General features: G+C 53.5%; 1 protein-coding gene across 1 annotated transcript; it reads left to right on the top strand.

Annotated features, from left to right (window-relative positions):
- The first annotated feature begins 372 nt into the window (after positions 1-372).
- On the top strand, positions 373-25,026 carry LOC147912058 (myelin and lymphocyte protein-like). Its single transcript, XM_087426144.1, has 4 exons — positions 373-577; positions 18,203-18,370; positions 19,550-19,675; positions 24,435-25,026. The coding sequence occupies exons 1-4, from the start codon at positions 485-487 to the stop codon at positions 24,555-24,557; spliced, it is 510 nt and encodes a 169-aa protein (XP_087282270.1). The 5' UTR covers positions 373-484; the 3' UTR covers positions 24,558-25,026.
- The last annotated feature ends 818 nt before the right edge of the window (positions 25,027-25,844 follow it).

Here is a 25,844-nt window from a genome sequence, read left to right as displayed (position 1 = left end):
CAGACCCCAACCTGCATCTAGACCCAATGAAAAGATGAAGACGACCCAACTTAAGAACAGTTAAAGCAATGGTGACCCGAGGATTGCCACGGTGGGGAGTTTTGGGAGCCTAGTTATTGATCCATATCATTCTTAAGGGATGGTGATCACCTGTGAAGAGTGCAAAGGCGGCGAAGTGGAGATGGCACCCAGACCTGGGATACTAGAGTCAGGCCCCCGCCCCCATCTCGACAAGCCCGCTGCGCGCTCTCTGAGTGCTTCAAGGCGGCACGCCAGCCGGATCCCTTGGGGCGCGCACGGCTGGCTTGTAGAGGGTGAGGAGGGCGGCGGCCCAGGCTCCTCCCTCCTGGGCCCCGGGCGTCTCTGCTCAACCCTTGCGCGGAGGCGGGCGCCGGGGCCGCTGGGCTCCCGCAGCAAGCAGAGGGGTCAGCGCGGAACCGGAGCCGTCTGCGTCCTGTCCCGAGGCCAAAGCTAGCACGCCGGCATGGCCCCCCCAGAGGCGTCGGGTGGCAGCACCCTGTCCATTTACGTTGGAATGTTGTCCTCCTTCCCCGACTTGCTCTTCATCTTCGAGTTTGTGAGTGGCTGGCGCGCCGGAGCCGGGGAGGGGGCGGGATGGGCCGGGTCGCGCGCCACCGCGGGGGCTCCGCACAGCCGACTGGACCGGATCCTAAGTTGCACGAGTCGCAGAAGCATCGGGATAGCGGGGCCAGGGTGAGGAAAGTCTCCCTACACCCTAGCCGTTTGGCCCCTTCTAGACCGATGACAGTGGGAGAAACAGTCTCCAGGACTTCGGTGGAAAAACCGAATTCGCAGCGCGAGTCAGATGTTAGAAGCGGGTCACGGTCCATCCGTTGCGCTGGTTCCAAAGCTGCGCTCTCGACCCGCTTCACACGGGCCGCGCAGAGGAAGCCCTTATTGGAGAGCGACCTCCTTGTAGAGGCGCCCGGCTCTGTCCAGGGTTAGGATTTCGTTTACAAAAATCAGCAAAAGAAACCTAGTAGAGGTTTGGAGATTGGGTTGGTGTCGTAGGAGGAGCTGCATTCGGATTATTCTTTTCTGGCCTTTGGAAGTATCTGGCCAGAGAACGTATTAGCGACAGCTTTGATCTGGCAATAACAAAACAGGCCTCCTTTGTCCCGCCAAAGTCATTCCGCCCTGTGTGTGGAGTGAGGGGAGGGAGGGGGCTGGTGAGAGCTGTCCTCTGCCTTGGCTGACCTGAGCAGTGGAAAGGCCTCCGTACCTGACATTGGTCCCTCCTCAGGCTGGAGCCACACAGCAGTGCAGGTGGCAGCGGGAAAGCGCTTCCTACCCTGGGCTCCCGGTAAAGTGCTCACGGTGTGGTGAGGCTTCACACCACCCTCAGCCTAAACTCCCCAGGGGCCACAGGCCCTTATGTGGGAGAGGGCGTGCGGTGTGTATTCTGTGGGTTCGGAGCCTTGGAGCCAGGGAGACTCCTTTCCTTGCACACACCCCCGCCCCCCGCAGAAGAGTTGGTTGGAAAAGAGTTTGTCCAAAGCTGACTGTTTAAAAATGTACCCCAGCTTCTTCTTGCCTGATGGAGGCAGAGGGTGTGAACAGCAAAGGAGCAGGTTCTGTCATCCATGGAGGGTTTGGGGAAAGGGCTAAGGGGATCGAGGCTGCCTGGTGGCACCATATCACTGCATTTGTGAGAGCTGAGTTGAGCTCACACCTGCGTGTGTCCAGAGTGACTTCAAGTCCTGGGGCTAGCCAGAATAAAGGAGTGACATCTAGAAGAAACCCTGGACACCACTACCACCATTTCTGGATAGGGACACCCAGGCCCAGAGTGGCCCAGAGGGTCTTGCACCCAATGGAACATTCTGTCCCCAAATGGCTCCTCTGGGTGCGTCTATTCAGCACTTGGCCTGTGCTTGTCCAAGGCTGATTTCTGAAGATGAGCACACAGTGCCCATGACCCGGGAGTAAGTAGTGGGTGTTCCTTCAGAGGCCGCTGTATTTACAAAGGCAGAGTTTCATGACCAAAAGAGATGATGGCTGATGGTGAGGTGTGATGGGGCAGAGAGATTTTGAAGCAACAAGAAGTCTTCCTAGTGTCTCTTCAGTTGCCCTAATGAGGGGCTTCCTCTGCCTTTGTAGCTGTTCGGGGAGCATTGTGACAAGAATCACGAGAGAGGGTGTTAGCAGGGCTTCGTGCAAAAGACTCAGGTGCACCTCCTTATCCTGCCTTCACAAGAGCTGGCTCAGGTGGCAGCAGGTGTGGGGGGCCTGGCTTCACAGAGGGGACAGCCTCCCAGTGTCTGCTGACTCCTCTTGGCATCCCAGCCTAGGGGAAGGAGTGCCCCTGGGGGTAGGAACAGCCCAGGCAGGCAGGGCGATCTGTGGGGGAGGGGATGGAAAGATCCGCTAACTTACCAAGTGAAAGGAGAGAGCAGGGATACAGGAGATCTCAGAGCCATGGAGTAGTGGAAACTTAATTCTCCAGGGTACTTTTGTGACCTGTAATAGTAGAGGCTTCTAGAAAAAATAATTCTGCCTTGCCCAGACCACTTCCCTCTCAGCTGTCTTAGAAGTTGTGTTTTCTCCTCCTCAGCCCCTCCTCTCCCAAAGCCTGAGAGGCTCTGGGTGCCTAAGTTGTTACCTCCCAAAACTTTCTTCCTGTCTAGACTGGGGATGGGTTCCAGGGTTCCTGGGACAAAGGAAAGAAAGCAGACACCAGTCCTTTAAGATTTCCCCTACATGGATTTTACATAGGAAGCTGGATGTGCTTTGGTGTGTGCAAGAGCAGAGACTTGAAGGGCCCGAGGAGGCGCTGGCCACCCTGGGAGAGTTTTTTTAAATTATGGACTATTACAACACAACAGAAAGATAAACAAGCCAGTTAGAAAATGGGCGAAGACTTGAACAGACATTTCTCCAAAGAAGATCTACCAATGGCCAGTAAGCACATGAAAAGATGTTCAACATTATTAGTCGTTAGGAAAATGAAATCAAAACCACTATGAGGTACCATTTCACATGAAACTAGGATGATTATTATCCCCAAACTGGAAAATAGCACGTGCGGGCCAGGGTGTGGAGAAATTGGAGCCCTCATACATGCTGGTGGGAATGTAAAATGGTTCTCTGCTGTTGAAAACAGTTTGGTGGTTTCTCAAAAATAATTACTTTATGACCCAGCAATTCCACACCTGGGTTTATAACCAAAAGAATTGAAGGCAGGGACCTGAATAGGTATGTGTACACGCGTGTTCATAGCAGCACTGTTCACGATAACCAACAGGTGGAACAGCCAAAGTGTCCCATTAACGGAAGAATGGACAAACAAATTGTGATATATTCACACAGTGGAGTATTATTCAGCCGTAGAAAGGGATGAAGTATGGAGACAGACCACAAAGTTGAAAACACTGTGCTGAGTAAAAGAAACCACACATAAAGGTCCAATATTTTATGGTTCTATTTATATAAAACATCCAGAATAGGTAAATCCGTAGAGACTGAACACAAACTGGTGGTTAGCCAGGGGCTGAGAGGAGGGGGAAACAGGGAGCAACTGCTTAATGGGTACGGGGTTTCCTTTTGGGGTGATGAAAATGATTTGGAATTAGATAGAGGTGGTGGTTGCACAACATTGTGAATGTATTAAATACCATTGAACTGGTCAATTTAGCATGGTTAGTTTTATGTTATGTGAACTTCTCTTCAATTTTTAAAAAAATAAAAATTAAGAAATGTTTCAAATATTATAGGAAAGTAAATATAGTACTTTAATAGGTACCCACCTAATTATCACTCAGCTTTGTCAAATCTTAATATTTTGCCTTATTCACTTTTAGTATCAAGGAAATAAAGCTTTTCAGGTGCATCTAAGCCCCTGGATTCTCCGCTGTCTTACTCTCCTCCCTCCATCCTCAGGACGCCCCTGGGTTAGTGAGTTCCTGACTCCCAAGCAGGGTTCAGACCTTCCCTGCACACCTGACTGCCTGTGAACTACACAGGGCACTGTGTTATGTGTCTTCACACTTTATGGAAATAGTATCATCCTGTATGTATTCTTCTGCAACATGCTTTTCATGCAACGTTCTTTTGAGCTTTATATAGGTTGACACTGTTTATCCAATCTTCTGTTGAGGGACATTTTGGCTCTTTCCAATTGGTGGCTTTTTGCTATTGCAGACAGCATTGCCAAAGAACATTCTTGTATTTGCCTCTGTAGTTACATGTTGGGAATTTCTTGAGGGAACACACAGAGGATTTGACCTGCTGGGTCATGGGGAATGCATATCTCCATTTTCCCAGATGCTACCACACTGCTGTCCAAAAGGGTTATTCCAATTTACACAGCCCAGGAGCGGAGTCACTGGGAAGCTCATGAAGCTTAATTAAGCTCAGGACCCCCACTTGCTCAGGCCCCTTCCAAGACTCAGACTCGTTTTTTATTCTTTTATAAAGAAGGTCCCCAAATTGTATAAGCTTCAGGCTAAATCCGGACCTTCCCGACTCTTGCCAGCAGTGGATGAAAGTCCTATTTGTTCCTCATCCTTGCCACACTTGGTAGCGTCAGACTTTTGTAATTTTCTGCTAGTCCAATGGGTGTGAAATGGTTGATTAGTTTTTAAATCTGTCGTCCAGTGAGTTGCTTACTCCGAGTTCCTATTTCCATGCCTGACCTCCCATTTGCCTGGGAGGGGCAGGTGTCAAACCTTTGGCCTCCAGGGCCCACAGGGTGAGGTACCCTCCCCTCCCAAGGCAGGAACACTGCCCACAGAAGCAGGGAAGGGTGATGGCCGAGGGTGGGGCATGGTCACCTTACCCTGGCCCAGCACCCCTACCCCAGACCTCCTGACCCCTGAAAGCTGCAGGGTCCCCACAGGAAGTGGAAGGCAGCCCAACCAAGGGGTGTGACCCTGCCTCTCTGAGCACCCCCAAAACCCCACAGGCCATGCTGTTGTTGCAGGCAGTGGGGTCACAGGTACACCCCCATACAGACCCTGGTGGATTGTCCAGTGTTTCCCCTCCCCAACTGGTGTACCCAGGGCTGTGCTTCTGGCCTGTTCCCCTGTGCCCACCCAAGGGGAACCTTCCTTTTGGCACCACAGTCTCTGTTTCTTCTTCCTCCTCCTCCCTCTAAGCCAGGGGTGTCATGACACTCCGGCCACCATTCACAGAACAGGATGTTAACATAGGGTGCTTTGTGTCTCAGCTCTGTCCAGGGCCCCAAGAAGAAATTTCTCTCACAAAGCGCCAGGAGATACCCCCCCCCTTGCAGAATTTGGGAAGGAAATGCCTGAAAAGGGGCTATGAAATCATTAACCCAGCTCCCTCCTCCCCAGACTATCAAAGGAGTGGAGCCACAGAAAGAACGGCTGGGAACTCAGAACATTTCTTTGGGAAGAGCCTGCTAGGAGTGCCACTCGCCTCTCCAGGGGCGGGCGTCCCCTCATTGCATGCGCCGTTCAGGGGCTTGGGGACTCAGAGGACTAGGGTCACCTGTGGGAGGTAAAGCTTGTAGGGTGGCCTTTATAGGGTGGGGGTTGAGTGGGGGAACCACTTGGAGTCGGTTTGCAGTTTCCGTTCTTACAGTGAACTGGACATAGTAATTACTAAAATGAGCCTGTGTCTGTGACCCAAAGTGCCTGGGGACTTTTTATTATTTGAGGTGACCAAACAAGTCCTGGGACCTGCCCTAGATGTTCACCTGTCTGGGAACAGGGGCCCCAGAGCCAGGATTGGGCAGTGGGGTGGGCGGGCAGGATGATGGAGCAGCTTTCTGGTGGGAGGTCCACATTCTGCTCCATTGAGAAGGCCCCGTGAGGACTCCTGGGAGATGAGAGATGTGGAGTCCGAGACCTGACTTTCCAGCGCTGGGAGGAAACTGAGGCTCAGAGCGGGGGCAGCTTGCCCCTCAGTCTCCAGGGTGGTGCTTCTTGCAGTGACAGCAGATCATGTCCAGGTCTCTGCACTCGCCCAGACACCCGGGATGAACTTCTGCCCACAGCAGAAGGACCATGAACAGGTGCCCCGCCCACCTGGGAGCCCTGGGCAAGGCCTGGTTCCCTTCTCTCCCCCCAGGGAGTGAAGGGACAGCTCAGAGCCACTGGGGAGCTCACACTCCCCTGGGCTGCTTATCAAATACACACCCTGGAGGTTCTGAGTCACTATGTCCAGGGCGGGCCCAGGAATCTGTATTTGATAAGCAGTGCACAGCCTCCATTGATTCAGTGAGGTTTGGAGTGGTCATGGGTAGGCCAGCCCACCCCCTCGACATTTTTAAGGGGGGACAGTATAGTGGGGCAGGTCTCAGGGAGAGGCTGGGGCAGGGAGCCAGGTGCCCTGAGGTTCTCCTTGGTTCAGGGCAGGCGCCCACTCTGTGCTGCTCCAGCCTGAGACCCCTCCTACACTCACCAGAGAGTGGGGGCTGCCCTGCTGGCCGGGGCAGAACAGCGGCTGAGGCTGGCCTTCCCTGGCTGTGCCCACTGACCCCTGGCCCTGTGTCATCTTCTTGTGTTGGGGGCCCCTCTCTGTCGCTGTTTAGAAGGGGCTAAGGCTACTGCCCGGTTTTCTCCTTTCCCCCTCTCTAAAGGGAGGGGAAATTACAGGTAGAGGTCTCTCAGGGGTTTGTTCTTGGAGTTGAGAAGTGACTTTTCTGGTTTTTCCAGAAGCAGAGGCCTGCTCTGATCAGCAGTCAGTGACTGAGCTGTTCTCTGGAAGCTGCTAAGTGTGATGATGGTGCTCAGCTCTGGGGGGTCATGCATATGTCAGCACAAAGATTGCTCTTAAGCTTTCCATAAGTTACTCTTTGACCTGCTACAGGTGGCGTAATGTGGGGGGTGGTACAAGGCCCGAGGCCCGTCTCTGTCCCCGTGCTTCCAGGAGAGAGCAGGAGGACCCCAGATGTCATGGCAGGGGAGAGCTCATGCTCAGGTGGGGCCAGGGACAAAGGCTGACTGTTGGCACCTGCAGACCCACAGAGAGAGGAGAGCACACTGGGCTGCTGGCCGAGGCCGCTTCTGCAGCCTCAGGAAGGGCTTGGCTTTGCTCTGGGCTCAGGCACCTTCTCTGAGGGAAGGGCTGGGGTAGGGACTGAGCCCCCTGGGGCCTGCCGTGAGGTGGGATGGGGCCAGCCAGTCTAGACAAGATGGGGGCTGGGGGCTGACTCCTGATGGGTTCAGAGCTGAGCCCTGGCTTCCACCTGTGACACAGCCCATCTGGGGCTCCCTCCTGGCCTCTCAAGTATCAGGCCCTGGAAATAGTGTTTTGGACCAAAGGCCGCCAAGGGCAGGGCTGGTGGGATAGCCCAGCAGGGGTTCTCCTCAGTGCTGATGGATGAGGACAGTGGGTGAGGGGCCCCCTCGTCCCTGAAGCACTAACGCCATGGGGAAGTGCAGGCCGACTCCTCACAGGTTTCAGACTGTTCCCGGGAGCACGGAGCAGGTCTCTGGATTCTCTGCATCAGGGGACCCTGACTTGCCTTCTAGATTCTGGTGGAAGGTTTGGTTCCTGGTTGGCACCTGCTGGGCACCAGCAGCATAATGACTTCCTAGAGTGACCTACTGGCCTTGATTCTCTGCTCCAGGCTCTCTACCAGTCCCAGCTCAGTAATAGCTAGTGTTCTGCCCACACTGGGGGAAAACAACCCTGTGTTGATTCACTTCAATGCACCAAGGCCCTAGGGCCTGAGAACTGTGTAGGAACTAAAAGAAAAGCCTTGTCAGCAGCCATCACACACTGATAGGCACAGGCAGAGGGAGGAGGAAGGCCCAGGGCCACTCAGCCAGTCTCAGCTGACCTGAAATGCCACACCAGAGCCCCACTCCTGTTAGAAGGCAGTTGGGCTGTGACGGGAGGAGGCAGGAAGAGGAGGCGGAGGGGGAGGAACCCTGAAACTCCTGGGTCCCACTTTGAAGGAGGCCCTTAGAGGGCCCAGGGTGCAGGCTTTGGGTGGGGTGTCACTCCAGGAAAAGAGGGAAGGAGGAAGGACAGAAGGTGAAGCCCACATCCCTACCCTGTTAGTAGGGGTTGGGGTGGGGGTGACAAGGGTCGTGTTGATGGTCCCGGGGATGAGGACCACAGCCCTGTGTCTGCTGAAGAGGGAGCCATGTCCTTCAGGGTTCTGATCTTTGCTTGTGTTTTGGTCTTAAACACAAACCCTGCTGTTCTTTCCTCTGAAGGAACAGAGCCTGTTGAGCCAGTGGAGGGCTGGGGAGGGGAACCTGCCTCCCATCGCCTCCTCCTCTGTGATCTCTTCTCCTCTAGACCCAGGGCGGCTGGGAGCAGGATGACGGCTAAGGGGCTAGTCTCCTCTCCCTCCAAGTTACGATTCTCATGGCCATTTCCAAAGCCGACCCTATACTGGGGAGATTTCATGGTGAATGGCCTGTGGGTCTCCTTGGGTACCTGCCACATGCAGGGACGTGCTGACCTGGCTCCATGAGCAGCTTGTCAGAGCTGGCCCTCAGCAGCTGTGGAATGTGAGCAGGCCACTGTGCCTCAGTTTCTGCATCAATGAAATGGGGCTGTAATAGCACCCACCTTAAGGCTTGCTCTGAGGGGTGAGTGAATGTAATGTCCACAGAGTTCTTCAAACAACGTGCACACAGCTCCTGCTCAATAGCTATTATGTGCAATTATCATTAATTTACTAATAAGTCAAACACCTGCCCCGAGATCCACTGGCCAATCCGTGCTATAAGGGGGCAACTGCAGGAGGGGCTGTGAGGCGATCCCGCACCACCTCTGACCTTAGACGACCTTCCCGGGCAGGGTGCACCACGCAGGGGAGAGTGAGATTTGGGGTGGGTGTGGCTGTGGAGGGGAAACGTGACTTGTCCCTGGGGTCCCGCAGTACTGCACAGACAGCACTCTCTGTAGGGCTTTCCCAGTGGCTCCTCTGCTCGGAGCTACCCCTGGTCAGCCCGATGGGGTGGCCAAAGGGAAGATGGGGCCATGGCAGTTATGTCCTGCCTTCTGCCTTCGAGCTGGGGACTTCCTGAGCCTCTCCTGCACCGCCCTGCCTGCCTGGTGCCAGGACGGGTGGGGAAAGCTCTGTGAATCCTGAGTGCAGAGCAAAGTGCTGCATCTGCCCGAAGGCGAACGAACCAGTCACCAGAGGGCCCGGGATTGAACCTTTGGAAACTGATTTGTCATCCGTGTCAGCGCATCACCGTCTGGGCGGGCACTGGAGCAGGGAGAGGAGAGCCTCTGTACAAAGTTGTGCCCCACCTCCCCCAGCCCCCACCCTGCCCTGCAGCTGCTTGGTGATAAGCCAGGGGCGGTTGGACTGAGGGGCCCGGCAGGAGGGAAGCACCCAGCTTCTATGTCTTAGGACTCTTTCCAGAACCAGCCCCACAGTCCTCGCTGGTCTCCATTAGTGGCGCTCCTTTGTTGCAGGTGGCATGGCATGTCCTTCAGGCCCACCTTACCCAATACCTCCACTTGGAAGCCCACCCTGCTTCCAGGGTCCTGCAGGCCCCTGCTTGTGGTCTGTCTCCCGCCTGGACCCTGAGTCCGCCCATGTCCCCGCACAGACTGTGCCCTCTGACTCATGTGTTCTCAGCGGGCAGTGTTAGGACAGGGGCTGGGTCTCATCTCCCAGCTGGCTGATGTTTGTGAATCACAGCAGAGTCCTTGACCCCAAGGGTAGACAGAGGGTGAAACTGACAGTCACCACCAATTCCCCAGGGAGACCCCCGGAACCCTCAGAGAAGCGCTGGGGCATTGATGGGGGTTTCTTCTCACTGTTGGCAGGCGCACGCCTGTTTTGTTGACTGACTACACTACTGACCTATTTGGTGACTCCCATCAATACCTTTTGCTTTTCTCTCACTGAAGCCACTCCAATCTGGTCTACATTTCCACAGATTTTGTCTCTTAGAGGTGGCTTATCCGTACTTTTCAGGGAACATCGCTGTTTCTGTTTATCCTGCTGGGTAAAGCCAGGGGGTACAGGCGTGGTAGGAAAAATTTCCATCCAGGCCAAGACAAGCCTGTGTGAGAGCTCCCAGCTTTGTGGATCTGGAGGAGCTTTCCTCCACTCAGGAGCTGGTGACCATCTTCTACCTCGTGCGGGAAGGCGATACTGGTCAGAGATCGTTCATCATGCTCACGGCCAGTGCTGGGGGGCAGAGGTGTAGTGGGTACTGTGGAGAGAAGATCGCCCTGGACTTCAGGGAAGTGGGGGTGCAGGCCTGAACAGGGCCTTTCCCAGTCCACACTCGCCCTGGTAATATCAGCTACAGACCTGAACTCCCTCCTCTCTCTGTGAATCCCAACTCATCATCCCCTCTTTACAAACAGACTCCAGGCCCCCTGAATCCTGGTCTTGCCTTCAGTGTAGGTGAAAGGACACTATCTAAGCTGGCCTTAGGAGGGATGATGACAGGATAGGTCCTCTGAAAGGAAGGAGCCTGCTGATGAGGGGCCAGGAGGGCAGAGCAACAGGCACTGGTAAACTGAGTCAGGTGGCCTCAGCACCACCCCCAGTGTTCACCTTGGGAGCAGCCTCAGAGCTCAGACTCCCAATAATTGGGAGAAGGGGTGGGGGTCCCCACACAGGAATCTTCCGACTCCCCCCAGACACCTCCCCATGGGGTCAGAGTGGGGGATCCTGTGCAGATTTCCAGGCTCCCTGTCCTGGGCAGAGGTGTGAGCTGGTGTTCACCCTCGCTGGGCCCTGACACTTTCACCAGGACCTGACTCTGCCCTTGGTGGACCCAGAGCTGCTCCAGGGGGGCCTGGTGGCAGGACGGGAAGAGAGAGACAGGAAGGGAGAGAGGGGCTCCATTTATTAGTGTGTGTCTTTGGATAAAGTCTGTGTCCCTGGATGTTCCTGCCTCAGTGCTGGCTGTGGTCTTGGTCACTCTCAGTGTCTGTTAGATGCGTGAATGAATGAATGAATGAATGAGTGGGTGAGTGAGTGAGCAGGTGAGGGAAGCCTCTCCTCTGACTTGCTGGGAGCTGAGTCCTCCCTACAAGGGGGTGGGGCTCACACAGGAACTAGAGGAGCTGGCAGAAGCCCCTCTGTGCTTGCCTCCTGCTACCCCTGCCTCTCAGTCCCCCGCCTCCCTCTCAGCCCCATTCTCTGGGGTCTCCGGGAGGCTTCAGTGTGTTGGGGTCTTGGTCTTTCTCCTCTGACCTCCCTCTCCATGCATCCTCCTGCCCCCTGGTGCTTATGTTTCCTTGACTTCACCTTGATGGTGTTTCCCTTCTCTGTAGATGCTCATCCTTAACCTGCGTCTGCGCACGCGCGTGCACACACACACACGCGCGCGCGCGTACACACACACACACACACACACACACACACCCTTAGAGCTGGACTGCTGAGCCCCTCCCTGAGCACACAGTCGCTATGCTGGTCAGTCCCCACAGCACACGCCCTCCTGGCATGGCAGTGACCCCTGACTGCTGGAAGAGGTCAGCGGGTGTAAACACTTCCAGCAGCAGAACTGGGGCTGCAGTCCTGGTGGCCTTGGGAGAGCACCAGAGGGCTCCGAGCTCACGGCAGCAGGGACGAGTCTCATCCAGTGTGGCCATCTTTTCTTTTCCTCCCTGGAGAGATGATTTTGTCCACCTGACCTAAGCGGCAGGACGGCTGAGTGTTGGGGGCACAACCGGTGTCTGTGGCCAGTGTCCTTTACTTCTCGAGAGTTCAAGGCTCAAACTCCCGTCACATGCGCCTTCAGGCCGCACACCACGCCCTCGGAGCTGTTGGGAATCTGACGCTGCGCTCTGAGGGGCCTCACTACCAGATGTGTGTGTGGGAAGTCCTCTGTGGGTCACGTCTTGACTTGTTACTGGAAGAGGGTCTGTTTGTGGAGACCCTGACACAGTAAAATGGAGCCCCAGAAAAATCCAAAGAATCTGAGCCATTCCTCTGCACTGGCCTCTGTTTTCCAAGTCCTACGGGAAAAACACTGGACGATTGTGGATGTGGAGCTCCTTCAGGCCCGCACAAGCAGTGGGCACGCCGTGCCAATCTCAAGAACATGCCAGAGGATTCCTCTCCCCCTTTTGTGACCGAGGCTCATTGTTTGTAGGAAGACTTTCTCACTTTTTTATGTTCTGTGTGTTTCCTTCTGCAGAGGCACACACATTTTCTTCAACTTTGGTTTCTGGGAGATCATAGGTTTTTCTCTTTTTGATGCTTTTGAAGTTATTTTTAAATCCTGGGTCCCACCAAAGTTTGGAGGGGAGACTTGTGCATGTGGAGATCCTAGACCTCCTGAGATTTTCACGTGGTTACAGGTGAGGCTTTGCCTCCTCACATGACAGTTGTGACAGCAAGCACTTAGAGTGCCCACCATGTGCCAGGCACTCAGGCCCAACCCCATGAGGTGGGCACTGTTGTTATCAGTATGATTCAGATAGGGAACAGAGAGGTTAAGTAACTTGTCCAGGGACAACAGGACACCCAGCTAGTAAGTAAGAGCTGATTCAAACTCGGTAATTCTGGCTCTAAAGTCTACACCCTTAACCACGCTCACCTCCATCCTGTAGATTAATTCCAAAAGAATAAAGAGAGAACCTTCTCTGAGTTTACACGAGACCTCCCCCCAAGACTATCTCCTGAGGAAACTTTTGTCACAAAAATCATTTGATCGGGTAGACCATGGATGTAAACTCTCAAGTCTTAGGAAATTTTTTGTCTCGTTTTGTACATTATCCTTGGTTCTTAGAGAACATCAACTCTGCTCAGCATCCCAAACTGGACTGAATTAAAGATGGGTGGTTTGCTGTCCTGAAACATAAGGGTGGGTGGGAACTCAGATTCCCAGCTCTACCCCGTTCACAGACGCTGAGGCTGTGACCTGGCGTCTAGAGGACACCCAAGGTCGAGTGAATCTCACGTTCAAGGTAAGACAGGGATTGAAGCTTAAGGAGAGGAGAGGAGAGGACAGGACAGGACAGGACAGGAGAGGAGAGGACAGGAGAGGAGGGGAGAGGGAACTTTGCATCCATAACCCAGGCAGGACCTGGAGAGGCATCTGGGCCGTGTCGCTGGAGAGCCGAGCAGGGCATGGAGACAGCAGGCGTTTATTCTGCTGTCTGACGGGAGTTACCAGAACATCATCCACAGGCTCATGTTATTGAAACACATTGCCAGGCCTTTGGCAAAGAGCCCGGGCTGTCTGTCCCTTGTCCTGTGACTCTGCTTCTCTCCAGTCTAGTCAGACCCTGGGCCCGAGACCTGGGCACTGGTGTTTTTCCAGGTGTCTCAGGTGATCCTAGTGTAGACTGAGGCCTGAGAGCCACAGAGCGTTAGCCCAGGCCCCACCCCCATTTCCCAGTTTGGGGACCTGGGGCCCAGAGAGAGGGATCAACCCAGGTGACTCTCAGGCCACCGACTTAGAGACCTTTGTCTGAGACCCCCCTAGCCAGCCGCCCCCTCTCTGGTGTGGAGGATGGTGACCCAGGGGCAGGCAGGGGGTGGAGGGAAGTACAGCCTGTACTGTGGACAGAGATGAAGGGAAACTGAGGCAGTGCCTCCACTGTGTGCCTGATGTTGTCAAGATGGTCGCCTCTGAGCGTCTGTCACCTGGAAGCTGGGAGCCGCTTAGAGTTTTCTGTACAAAGGGAAATGCTTGACCCTCACCTACCCCTTTGCTCTTGACAATATCTGTCCAGTGGCGTCCTGATGCCAGGACGGGTGGACTGCTCCCTGCCCAGGAGGCCTTCTCTCCCGGGGGTGGGCGCAGCGCCCGCGCTCTGCTGCTCTCTGCACACTGAGTGGGGGAGCGCGGCAGGCACGGGCTGTGTCCACGATTCACGCTGAGTCCCGGCTTTCCCCTGAGCGGGGCCTCGGAGGCCTTCACACCGGCCCCACGGCCAGTGCTGTCTCCAGCTCTCCCTCCCTCGAGCCCCATCTCCTGCCACTCCTTGTCCCCCACCTCGTGCGCGGCTCCCCGGCCTTCTGAGCCCTCACTGTGCTTCAGCTCCTCTGGACTCGGCGTGTACTCTTCTCCTCCCCCGGAGAGCTCCTTCCTGACCCTTTGGCCAGGTCAACCAGCTACGGCCACCTCTCCCTTCAAGACTCGAGGGGCCCATGCCCCAGTCCAGGATGCTTTGCCCACTCGGGGCTGGGCATCATCCAGCACTGTAAGTAGCTGCCTCTGCATCTGTCTCCACCGGGCTGTCAGCTCCTGGGTGGGCAGTGTCTAACCCCAGTTGCTGGGTGGTGCTGGGCACAGTGCCAGAAGCTTCACACTCACATGCGTAGTTTCAGCCAGTTTGCACCAGCCCGCGATGTGGGGAGACAGCTGCAAATTGCCATTTACAGATGAGGGAGCCGAGGCCCAAGAGGCCGAGTCACGTGCTCAGCCTCCTCCAGCACATTCGGTGGAGAGCCCCTCTCAAGGGCTCACGTGCGCCCCCAGCCCGTGCAGACGCTGCGTGGTGCAGGTGCTGCGGGGGCTGGCATGTGCCGGGAGGAGTGGAGCCTGCACACGTGCACAGCCGTCACAGCCGTTACCCCTTCCAACACGCATCTGCACTGGAATTCTCACAGCAGCGGGGTCTGTGTCGAGGGCACTGTCACAGACGTCTAGCGGGGAACAGACTCTCTATTCTCAGCCTCGTCTTTTTCCTTCTCCCCCCGTCCTCTCTCAGGGTTGTTCTGCACCCACCTCAGCCCCCCTCCCAGATGGGCCCCTGTGCAGGTCGCCCTGCATTTCTCCCCGGGGCACCTGCTGGGCAGGGCTGTGAGGGGGAGAGGGCAGGCCCACTGCCCATCTCCTGGGAGCAAACCCTCCAGGTTTAATCATTTCATCTGTGCTGAGGACATTCCCTTCACATGATGTGTTTCTTAAAATACGTTTCCGGGACAGACGGGGCCTGGTGGCATGTTTCCTATGAGAATGTCCCTGGGCACCAGAGGTTCCTCAGCTCTTTCCAGTTGGAGGCTCCAGAGAGATGAGACGTATTCACTCAGTGTCCCCAAATGGTGGGTCAGAATGGCCAGTGGGGTGTGCTGTGAGGGTAGAGATATTTTGTAAAAATCCCCTTGAGCAAATTTCTCACCTTGAAAGACATTATGCTAAATGAAGTGCCACTTTTATTATATGATTCAACTTGTGTGAAAGTTGAGCATAGGGGGATCTATAGAGACAGGAAGTAGATCAGTGGTCCCTTAGGGATGGGAGGGGAGGGGAGCCATAGCTAAAGGGCACAGGGTTTCTTCTGAGGTGATGAAAATGTCCTAAATTGGCTCTGGGGATGATGGTTGCAAATATATGTGAATATCCTAAAACCATTGAATTGTCACTTTAAATGGGTGAGCTGTGTAGTATGTGAATTATCTCTCATTAAAGCTGTCTAAAAGAGAGAGAATTTCTCCCAACCATCTTACCATGAAACTTAGTGCTATAGATAAACCATACAAAGAAAAAAGTCAGTGTGATTTTTAAAAGGACCTTTGCAAGGTGGTCCATCCAGATGGGCGACAGGGTCCTGAGGTACCAGGGGGCAGGGCTGGGATGGGGCACAGGGGGGCTTTGTTCCTGTGGACAGAGATTCTTCCATAGACCCCGGGAAGCTGCATAAGAGTGTGTATGTGTGTGTGTGTGTGCGCGCGTGTGTGTGTATGTGTGAGAGAGAGAGCGAGAATTCCTAGGGAGCTGGGACATAGTCTTCATCACACTGTGAGAGCACACGCCCACAGCAAGTGGAGAGTCGGGATTGACCTGGAAGCTTCCCTCTGCACTGGGTGCTGGAAGCTCAGCCCAGAGCTGGGGCCACGCTCGCTAGTGCACACTCAGGACTCTGTGGCAACACTCAGTGTGGTGAGTGTGCTCTGACTTTCCCTCACTTTTCCCTCTTTGATTCCTGACCGAGCCACACGGGAGGAATCGAGCTGAAGGAGGTGCAGTGAGCTGAGTCTGCAGACCAGGCTCTGAGAGCCGCCTTCTCAGATTTTAGCATTTCCAGGGACCACCCGTGCATTCATTTACCTCCTATGTATTCTACAGTTAATTTTTTCCAAAATACTTCTATCATTACCTTAAAAGTAAAAACACTGCCCTTCTCCAGATCACCTTTGCCTGCCCATTCTTGGAGCTCCTGTTCTAGTGGAGTCCAGGCACCTGGCTCCACCTGAAAAACTGAAGACAGTGACAGAACCATTTTCCTGATGTGGCATTCGGTGTCCCTCAATGCCATGTCCATTGACCACATACATGTAGCTCTGACCTGCTGGGTCCCAGGTGGGATTCCATAACGGTGGGCTCTCCCCTCCACGTGCAAGGCCAGCTGTTCCTTTGGGATTTGGTCCATCAGTCACTTGCTTAAGCACAGCCCTCTTACAGGAGACCCTGAGGGCCAACTAACTCGGACACTGGCACACTCTGGACAGGCCTTCCCTGTGTCCCACACCCCAGAGTCAGCCATGAGCAAGGGGACCCTCACCCCCTCCCTCACCTGGTCAGGGGCAGTGCCATTTTGTAACTAACCTGATACACCTGTCTTGTGCTGAATGCTGCAAAGGAGAATACAGGGCTCCCTGAGAGCATATGAATGGCGGACCTAACTTAGATTGGTCCTCTTTTGATGCTCACCAGTTGACCAGGCAAAGGGCAATTATGAGAAATGTGACCCAGGCACTTGAGTCTGCTCTCAAGATGGGCATGCCCGATCCTCCCTCTTCTCCATGCCACACTCTCGTGCCTAATAAATCCAAGTCCATCTCAGCCATCAGCACGCTCATGTCCCTTTGTCAGTGCCCGTTATAGAAAAGGCCAAGTAATCTGTTTGATCATAAAGTCAACTATGGATAGTTCGACACATCTTATTCTATGGCAGTCTGAGGATTTGTATTTAATTGATTTTGTTCCAGTTACTATAAGTTGTAAAGCGTGTCCCACTGGCTCTGTCAGGTGCCTTCCTTCAGGCAATCTCAGATTCATCAGTAGAGGAAGTCTTCTGGTCAGAGATGCCCAGATCAGATTCATGAGACCCAACTTGGTTTGATAACTCCAGATTCTTCATTGCACTGACTTTTCTACCCAGATGTGATTCTCTCCTGATGCTTCTCAGCTAAGAGGCTCGGAGAACACCTGTGAGGACAGTGGTACCTCTCACCCAGCAGGTGGGCAGCAGGTACAGGAGACAAGGACAAGGTACCATTTGAGTTCACACCACGGGGCATGTAGGACTGGGGGGGGCAGCCTGTCCAGATGCTCAGGAGCATGGTGCCCAGGGTCACAGTACCTTGGAACCTCTGACTGCAAAGCCGTCTCCACCCATGTCCCAGCCCACTCCCAGCACAGTCCTTACCCGGGTGGGGACAGTGGATGAGGCTGAGCTGATGTCACTGGGATGAAGAGGGACAAGGAGAAGGGGAGAGAAGTGCAGAGAATCCCAGCTTGGGGTGTTCTTGTCCACAGGGGGAGCGGGACTGTGGCACTGAGGGGTGTTATGACCCCACGTCTGTCCCTACACTCTCCTTTGATTGGGGCTCACTGACCCTGTGAGCATCAACTGGGGTGTCTTCTGGGTAATGATGGGGTGTGCTTCTCTCATGCCCATCCTCGGCCACCCGAGGAGACCGGGCTGACCTGGGCCCTCTCTCCAGCCCCAACTCCAGCACTCAGAGCACTTCCTGGACTTGGGGATTTAAGGCGTCAATTCTTTAATAAGAACATGCTAGTGACATAGTTTGGGTAATTTATTTTGCCAACAAAGACCAAAAGAATCTTCTGGTCACTACCATTTCATAAAAGAAAGGATATTTTTATACAAAAAATACTAGGAAAGATATAATCTCAGAATCAACCCTCCTAATGATAATGTTGGATGGCCTAAGTCCTTTCTTGGGATGATGAATTACTTAACTTCCACAGGCCTCAGTTTCCCCATCTGACAAATGGGTCAGTACCTTGCTCGTAGGGTTGTGTGAGGACTGAGTTAATATTTGTAAAGTGCTTAGGACAGTGCCTGGCATATAAATGTGATCTAAGTGCCTCTTATGTAGAAAATTAAAATTGTATTAAAAAGTGAGTAAAGGCAAGCAAGCAGAAGATTGGGAAAGACTGAGACTGGAGATCCAGGCTAGAGCCTTGGGGGGATGAAAGAGTTATTTGTGGTGAGGAAAATGCCCACCGCTGTTCTCTGCCTCCTTCCTGTTTTCTGCCCCTCATGCTGCAGCGTGACCTCTGGGTCTGGTCCTTCCTGGGCGTGGGCTTTCTTGGTCCAATGCTCACCCCTGCCCTCCCTCCCTCTGCAGGTCTTTGGGGGCCTGGTGTGGATCCTCATCGCCTCGTCGCTGGTGCCCTTCCCTCTGACCCAGGGCTGGGTGATGTTCGTGTCTGTGTTCTGTTTCATAAGCACCACTGTCCTGTTCTTGTCGTACACGATTGGTGGCCACTATGAGGAGACTTCCTGGATCGCCCTGGTGAGTCTCAGCCCTGGATGTTTGAGGGGGTGGGTAGTATTGGACCCTCTGCCCTGGGAGGCTGGCTTTTCCAGCGCTGGGTGAGGCTGCCCTGTAGACGTCTCCCACCCGCGTTCCAAGGCTGGGCTGGCCAGGCCTTCAGCTCCGAGTGTGCACAGCAGCCCAGGGCTCCTGCAGCAAGGTCAGGAGGAGGTGAGGGCAGAGGGTGGCTGTCGCTGTCTGATCCCGTTGGGGCTGCTCTGCCGCCTCCTGCAGGACGGCCTTTTCATGGGTGACCAGCAGCTCAACCCCGCTCCCATCCTGCCTGCACCTGCCAGGGCCTGTTGGCACCTCCTGTCGTCCAGGAGGGCTGGGTTCCATCTCGGGGAAGCAGGGTCCTGGGGACTGGCCTTGGCTGCCCGTGTGAGGCCCTGCTTACTGCCCAGCTCCCAGTCACAGCCTTCTAAAGCCGGGTCACCAGAGAGGGGCTTGGTGGGGGAGAGAGAAGGCCTGTGGTCTCTATTCTGCATAAATTCTGCCTTGAGGCCCATGAAGAGGGTGAAACTTACACATGGACCTCTGCCCCTCATGTCCCCTGGAAGGGAGTGGGGGCCATTTGGCCAGGCCTCTCACTTTCAGAATGTCTCCTACTTAGACTTGTGAAATCACCTCCAAATTACAGCTACTCAAAACCCCATTCTAGTACTTTTTTCTTGTAAACATACCTCGAGCCTCCTACCTCCCCCACAAAAAATGAACAACCACAAAACAACAATGGAAATGTCCTGGGCCTCTCTCACCTGCACTGGTCACTGAGGCCACATCTGAACCAGGACTGTGACCATGGATGACACTCCTCAGGTGCAGACCAATTTCTACCTATTTAATCCCAAGCCGCCCCCCTCACTTGATCCCCCCTCAAGGGAAAGCAGCGTCCCTTCTCCAGTGAAGTCCTTACTCTGCCCTCAAACCAGTGAAATAAAAGCAGCTGGATAAATGACCTCTGTGAGGAGGGGGTTGGAGGATATGGTGATGGTGGATGGGGTGGGGGAGTCAAAGAAAGTAGCAGAACATGACCAGGCACCTGAGCCATCCTGGGCGGGGACAGGTGGGGTGGATGGGCCCTGCTGGGACCACAGCTGCCCCACATCTCCATGTCTGGGCGCCCCATCTCTCTCATGGCCCTTTCTGACCCTGCAGGAGGCAACCTACCACTGTATCGCCACTGTTTTTTACCTCAGTGCTGCTGTCCTGGAAGGTTTGGCTGCCATCTCCATGCACAGTGGCTTCATGCAGGAACATTACCTTGAAAATGCCTTTGCTACGGTGAGTCTCCCAGTCAACCTGCCCTTGTTCACAGCTCCCACTGCCCACTGACAGAGGGTCTGAGAGGAAGGCTGCCCGAGCTCTCCCCTCTTTTAGTTCAATAACTTTTGAATGAAATAAGCCTTCGCCTCATTTCTGAAGAAACAAAGCCCTGGAGAAGGCAAGGGAAGTGCCCAAGACTCCCTTCGTTATCTGGTCAGTACTGCATTCCCCAGGCCTGAGCTGGCCCAGGGGTCCGTGTCTGGGTGGGCTTTGTGGGGGCGGATGTGTGAGGAGACATGAGCGCTGAGTGCCCGGCACTGCCTGAGCTCTCCGTGAACAATCAATCGTATTGAACCCTCACAACAGCCCTGGGATGTAGGCGCTGTTATCATCCCCATTTCACAGATGGAAAACCGGGGCACCAAGAGCATGGATAACCTGCTCCAGATCACCAGGAATTGGTGGGGCTGGTGTCCAGGCCAGGTGCTCTGTCACCCACACTCAGCACCAGTTTGGAGCAGTGAGTCTGGCCACTTGGATCTCCTGGCTCTCCCTGAGTGGTCTTCCATCAAAGCACAGGGATCACTGAGGCCTGGGATGGAAAATCAAGTGGCCAGTGTCTAATTGTAACCAAACTCAATGGTTCATCTCTTGGTGGGGGCAGAGCCAAAAAAGTACAACCAAGACAGAACTAGGTGAAGAAAAGGTTTATTGCTTGCACAAGGAATGGAGAATCCTAGGGATTGCTCCCCAAGCAGTGTCTCCCCATGCTCAGTGCCAGTGGAGACTTTATACACTAGAGAGCAGAGGATAAAAGGTTTATTTGTAACAACTCTGTAACAACCGTCTTCATAGAGGGCACACATGTAGCAGGTAAATGTGCTATTACATACATTGCATGGTCTGAAAATGGCTGCTTGGACTCTCCCAGAGGAGGAAAATTTAAGATGCTAATGAGTTTAAGCTAATTTTAGGATTCTTGAAGCTGGAACATTTTGCAGGGGTCTTGCTGCAAACCTGTGAGTTTCTGCAAGATAGCAACATATGCAAAATGGGGACATCAATTTCTGCAAAACAGACCACATAGTTTCTTCTTGTCTGAAAATCATTCCACAGACCATGTTAGTTGATCAGATCCTCAGTAACCCTTTCCTTGCCTGGTTCCCTGGTCACACTGCCAGGTCCTGGTTCTGGGTCTGGGGCTGTGGGGAGGTCCTTCTGGGCCCAGTGAGTCCAGACCCCCAGCTGTGGGTGTTTGCTGCTGTGATCAGGCCCTCAGCTCTTCATGATGGTGTCTCCTGCCCCACAGCTCTGAGAACCTGTGGGAGGAGGAGGGGCTGGAGGTTACGTCTCCACCAATTCCCTGTGCAGGTCCCTTGTGCTCTCTGAGCCCCGGCTGCTCATCTATGAAATGAGATGGTAATTCCTGTCCATTTCCCTCGAGGACTGCACAGATATTAAACAGCTTCCTCCCGAGGCCTCACAGGGAGCACTGGGTGGAACAGGGGTTTGAACTTTATTCTCCCCATCAGCAGAAAAAATGGGGCGCCAACTGTGTGCCACTGGGGGGCACATTGGGTACCGGTCTCTGAGCTCTAAAAGGAATGTTCTCCAACTGCGGGGCCAGACCCATTGGTGGGTGAGGTCATAATACGGATTCCTTTTTTAAGGGAATGGGTCAGAATGACAGGAGTAAGAGAATGTATTGTTTCATATAACTTTTTTTCCAGACCTGCTCATGGGTGGCTTGCACCAGTATGACAACTCACCATATCAAATGTATTTCTAGCCACGGGTATTGTTTAAAAAATAAGAAAAAGTTTCAAAAATAGCACTTCTCAGATGTCTAGAGGTCAGCCTATGAATTATGGAAATCCTGAAGTCAAATGTACCGACAGATCACGGGATGTCAGCTCCAGGAGCCAAAGCTGTGCCGTCCCCCCATTTTGGAAAGGACAGAGCAGAGGCTGAGAGAAAACCCAAAGGGTGGGCATTGTTGGGCTCTGGGGGAAAGTTCCTCAAAGTCTTGTCTGCTGGTCCCTGTGGGCCTGGCCCTGGCCCTGGCCCTGGGGAAGCCACATGCTCCTCGCCCACTCCCCAGGTCCATCAACATGGCCACCTAATGGTCCCTGCACCCCCCCAAATGTCCCACAGTGTGGGAATGTCTCCCATATTGGTTCATTTCCCAAGATGGCTGGTTTCTAAACAGTAGCACAGCCAGGCAGCCCCTAGGATGCTCTTCCTTCCCTAGAAAGGCTGGTAATCCACCTCCTCTGTTATCCTTCAAATGACTCTGTTTCATCTCCCCCTCACCTAGAGAGCCTATACGTCCCCCCATCCCATCCCCAGAACCTTTCTCTCTGAATAGACATCAGCAAGGCCTTTGACAACAATTTCCATAAAGTTATTACAGACAATGGTAATGAAATGTAGATGGAATGGGGCTAGTGGGTCAGCACTTGAGGGAACAACCCAGATGGGGTGGATTAATGCTCCTGCCCACTGGACAGATCTCTAGCTGAAAACCACTGGGCTGCACCGTGTTTTGACTTCTCTTTTACTTTTTATCGAAATGCAACATACATCCAGAGAAGTGAGCAAGATGCAAGTGCTTGGTGAATTTCCATAAAGCAAACCCCTCTGTGTAACAAGCACCCAGATTAAGAAATAGAACATCGTGAACAGCTTCCAGAAATCCCCTTCTTGTCGTGCCACCATCACTGTGCACCCACACCAAGGATGACCACGGTCCTGATTTCTAGCTGCCTAGTTCAGTTAGGCCTGCTTGTGAACTTCATGTGAATGGAATTATACAGTGTGTGTTCTTTTATGTCTGGCTTCTTTCTCTCCACTGTAGGTGTGTGAGGCTCAGCCCCACTGTTGGGTGGGGATGTAGAGTGTTTATTCTCGTTGCTGTGGAGTATTCCATTCATGACTACACCAGCGTCCCTTTATCCAGTCCACCATTGATCGTGTCCCCCCGTTTGTTAGTTGAGTTGGAGAAACATGACCATGTTTCTCCAGGCACAGTCAGGAGTGCCAGAATCAAGCATCACGATGTTCTCAGCAGGCAGGGGCGCTGGGCTGAAATCACCAAGGTGAAATACGAGCCTGGTTCACTGTGAAGTCTCGCCTTTCTATTCACAATATCAATTGTGTCAGTGCACAGGGGAGGAGGAGTCATGATTACTCAGGATTTAAACCTAGACCCCGCCCAACCATCACATGCCCTTCCTGTGGTCTCAGGGATGGCCAGTCCAGGGTGTGGGTGTCATCTCAAGACCTTCTCCCACACACCCCTGGCCTTTGGAAGCATCTGGCCTGCCTCTCGCCCTCTGTGGTTCCTGATGGGGACCTGCCTCAAAAGCTGAGCTTCTCCCCGCTCCTTTGCTGGCAGCACAGTGTCTGCACCGAAGGGACCCCTGGGATTGGTGGGAGCTGACTGAGGGTAGCTGGAAGTTTCTGCAGAAATCTAGAGGTTTCTGGATCTTAACTGTGGTGGGCAATAATGGCAGCCATTTAGGGAGAGGGGTTTCTGAAAGCATAAGGATGTCCCTTCATGTCCCTGACTGTCAGTGTTCCCAGGTGCCATGTCTTACCCTCACTTGGAAACTAATCCTATTTCCTGTTCCCGTGGGGACTTCTGAGGTGCCTCTCCCAAGGTTTCTCATGGGGTCTCTCAAGCTCAGACAGTAAACTGTTCCCACCTGACGGGGAGAGGTGTTTTTCGGGGGGCTGCTCACTCCTGTGTGACTGCTCCTTTCAGCCAGGGTCCTTCAGAGTTCCCGGATGAGTTCTCTTAAATTTGTTATTAAATAAGTCAGCTTACTCATCACCTCTGGTCAGTGAGGGTGAAGGGTTCACCTCTGTGTGGGGCAGGGAGAGAGCAGGCACGGAGACGGCTGGTATTTATGGGCATTTTCAAGAGTCATGGAAGCGTAGCCTCCCTAAGTGTTTTGCCTGGGCTGGAAACTCTTGACCCTATGCCCAAGGTCACAGAACCAGGCTCAGATATTGGACTTGGGGGCAGACAAGCCTTTAGGAATAGATAGTGCCCACGTGAACATAGCACATCAGGGGCTCGACAGGCCACAGAGTGACCATTTCCTACATTTCCATGGCTTTCTTCCCAGTGCCAAAAGTGGCTGACTCGATCTTCCCAGCAGCTTTCTCAGTAAGCCCCCTCCTTTCTCAAAATCCCTCCTCTCTGTCCCTATCCTTCACTTCCTTTGAGCCTGACTCCCTTGCCTGTGCCTGTGAAAATAAGACTCCTAGAGTATGATTCTGAGAGGGGTGTGAGAATGTCCAGGCAGCATCGAGACCTTAACCAGGGCCAACAAACTCACATGCTCACATTCTCCTCGCTGAGGCTGCGGGGATCACAGCTGGTAGACTCTGGTCTCACTGGTGTGGAGGAAGGAAGTTTCCCATGGAGAGCAGTTGATACTTGCCTGTGAGTATCATTTGAGGGGCCTCTGAGGGCCCCTGCTGCCAGTTGGGTGGCACCAGCATGATGATGTGAGGTGGCAGATAGTTGGCCTCACATGCCATGTCCAGTGGATCGTTAGGTCACCTGGAGCTCTGTGCCAAAAGCATACTGGGGCCACATCTGGCTCAGCCAGAAAGGATGTCTGCATGAGTGATGGGAAGCAGTGGCAGTCCCCACACTTCGGGTCTGTCACCCAAGGGCCATGTGGGTGGACGGCCCAGTGTGGATGGCCCATGCCTTGCCCTCTCCCCGTGCATGCCCATTAACGATCAGTTACCTTGCTTTCAGGTGTTTTCATCTATAGGCACTCTGCTCTACATGAACCATGCGTGGTTTTCTGTAATCAGATGGAAGTGGTTTTCATTAAGAAAGGAAAAAAATTTGGCTGAAAAACCAGACAGTATAAACTGATCAGCTCGCCTTCCAGCATAACTTTTTAGAATGCAGAAATGCTCTCCATGGTGGAAAAAAGAAATCAAAAGAAGAGCAACGCTCTGTTTCCTGTGGGTGTTATGTTGACTCTCCCGTGTCCCCTCCTGTCAGGGTTGGGGACTTGCTGTGTTTAACCTCCAACTACTGAGCCGTCTTTCAGGGTCATTTCCTGTTTGTGAAAGACGGAAGCAGGTTATGAAGTAGGGACTGTGACGTGAGAGACCACGAAACAAAGATCTCCTGCTGACCCCTGGACTGGATCTTGAGAACTCTCTATTGGAATTTTCCACAGGCTCTTTTGAGCACCCATCTCGTGGCGTCTTTCTAAGTCTTGATGGATGTTCTACATGTCATAAGGATAAAACTCAGCCAACAAGTATTTGCAGATGTCCACGGTGGAAGATGATAGACCTTTGAACTACTTTATAAAGTGCCTTTATGTTCAATACTCGTGTAGAGTGTTTTTTGGGTTTTGTTAATTCCCCAGCATCAGGAATACCATCATTCCAGCTTTCTTCCTGAAGAATCCTTTGGCTTAGACGCAATCTCTAGAGGCAGCATCAAATGGCAATTCAGATGACAGCTGTGTGTGCTCGGCCACTGCACTCAGGGAGCCCAGCGCTCTGTCTCCCACCCTCCCTGCTACTAGGGACATCAGATGGCTTCACTCTCTCTGAAAACTCACCAGTTACCAGCCTGTCCCCTTCTTTTTCCTACAAGACGAGCAGTCTATGCCCAATTAGAAAGTCCTGAAGCCACAAGAAAACAAGGTGCAGAAGTTTCTTCTCACTCTGTGAAGCTGATCAGAAATGTTCTGGGTGGTGGGCTGTGTGTTCTGTTCCAATTAGTGATGTGGATAATAAGCTGTTTTTAGGATTTCCTTGGGCCACTCCAGAGGAGAAGAAGGGGACCAGACTACAGAGTGACAGGAAGTGAGGTGACAGTGATGAGGCCACGTTTCGGAGTGAGATGTCCAGGTGAAAGGAGAGGAGATGATAGGAAGGGGCCCTCAGTCAGGAACCCTGAAAGTCAGCTCCTGGTATCAAGTGCTCCTTCATCCTTCCCTCAAAGAACCCGTGACATTCCAGAGCTGGACACTAGAACAGGGGCCTCAGAAACCTTCAGCCCCCAGCCGTGGAGGCGGATGGGCAGGGTCTGGCTGACCTCTGGTGAGTGACCATGAGGACAAAGCTTCAAGCCTCAGGCAGAGGTTTTACTGGGTGACATTTTCCTTCCCGTCCACCTTGTGGACCCCATGACTAACTT

The sequence above is a fragment of the Ceratotherium simum genome, chromosome 40, assembly GCF_057802395.1.
Source record: "Ceratotherium simum simum isolate JZ-2026a chromosome 40, ASM5780239v1, whole genome shotgun sequence".
Classification (NCBI taxonomy): domain Eukaryota; kingdom Metazoa; phylum Chordata; class Mammalia; order Perissodactyla; family Rhinocerotidae; genus Ceratotherium; species Ceratotherium simum.
The sequence above is the reverse complement of the archived record's forward strand: the minus strand, read 5'-3'. Positions and strand labels throughout refer to the sequence as shown.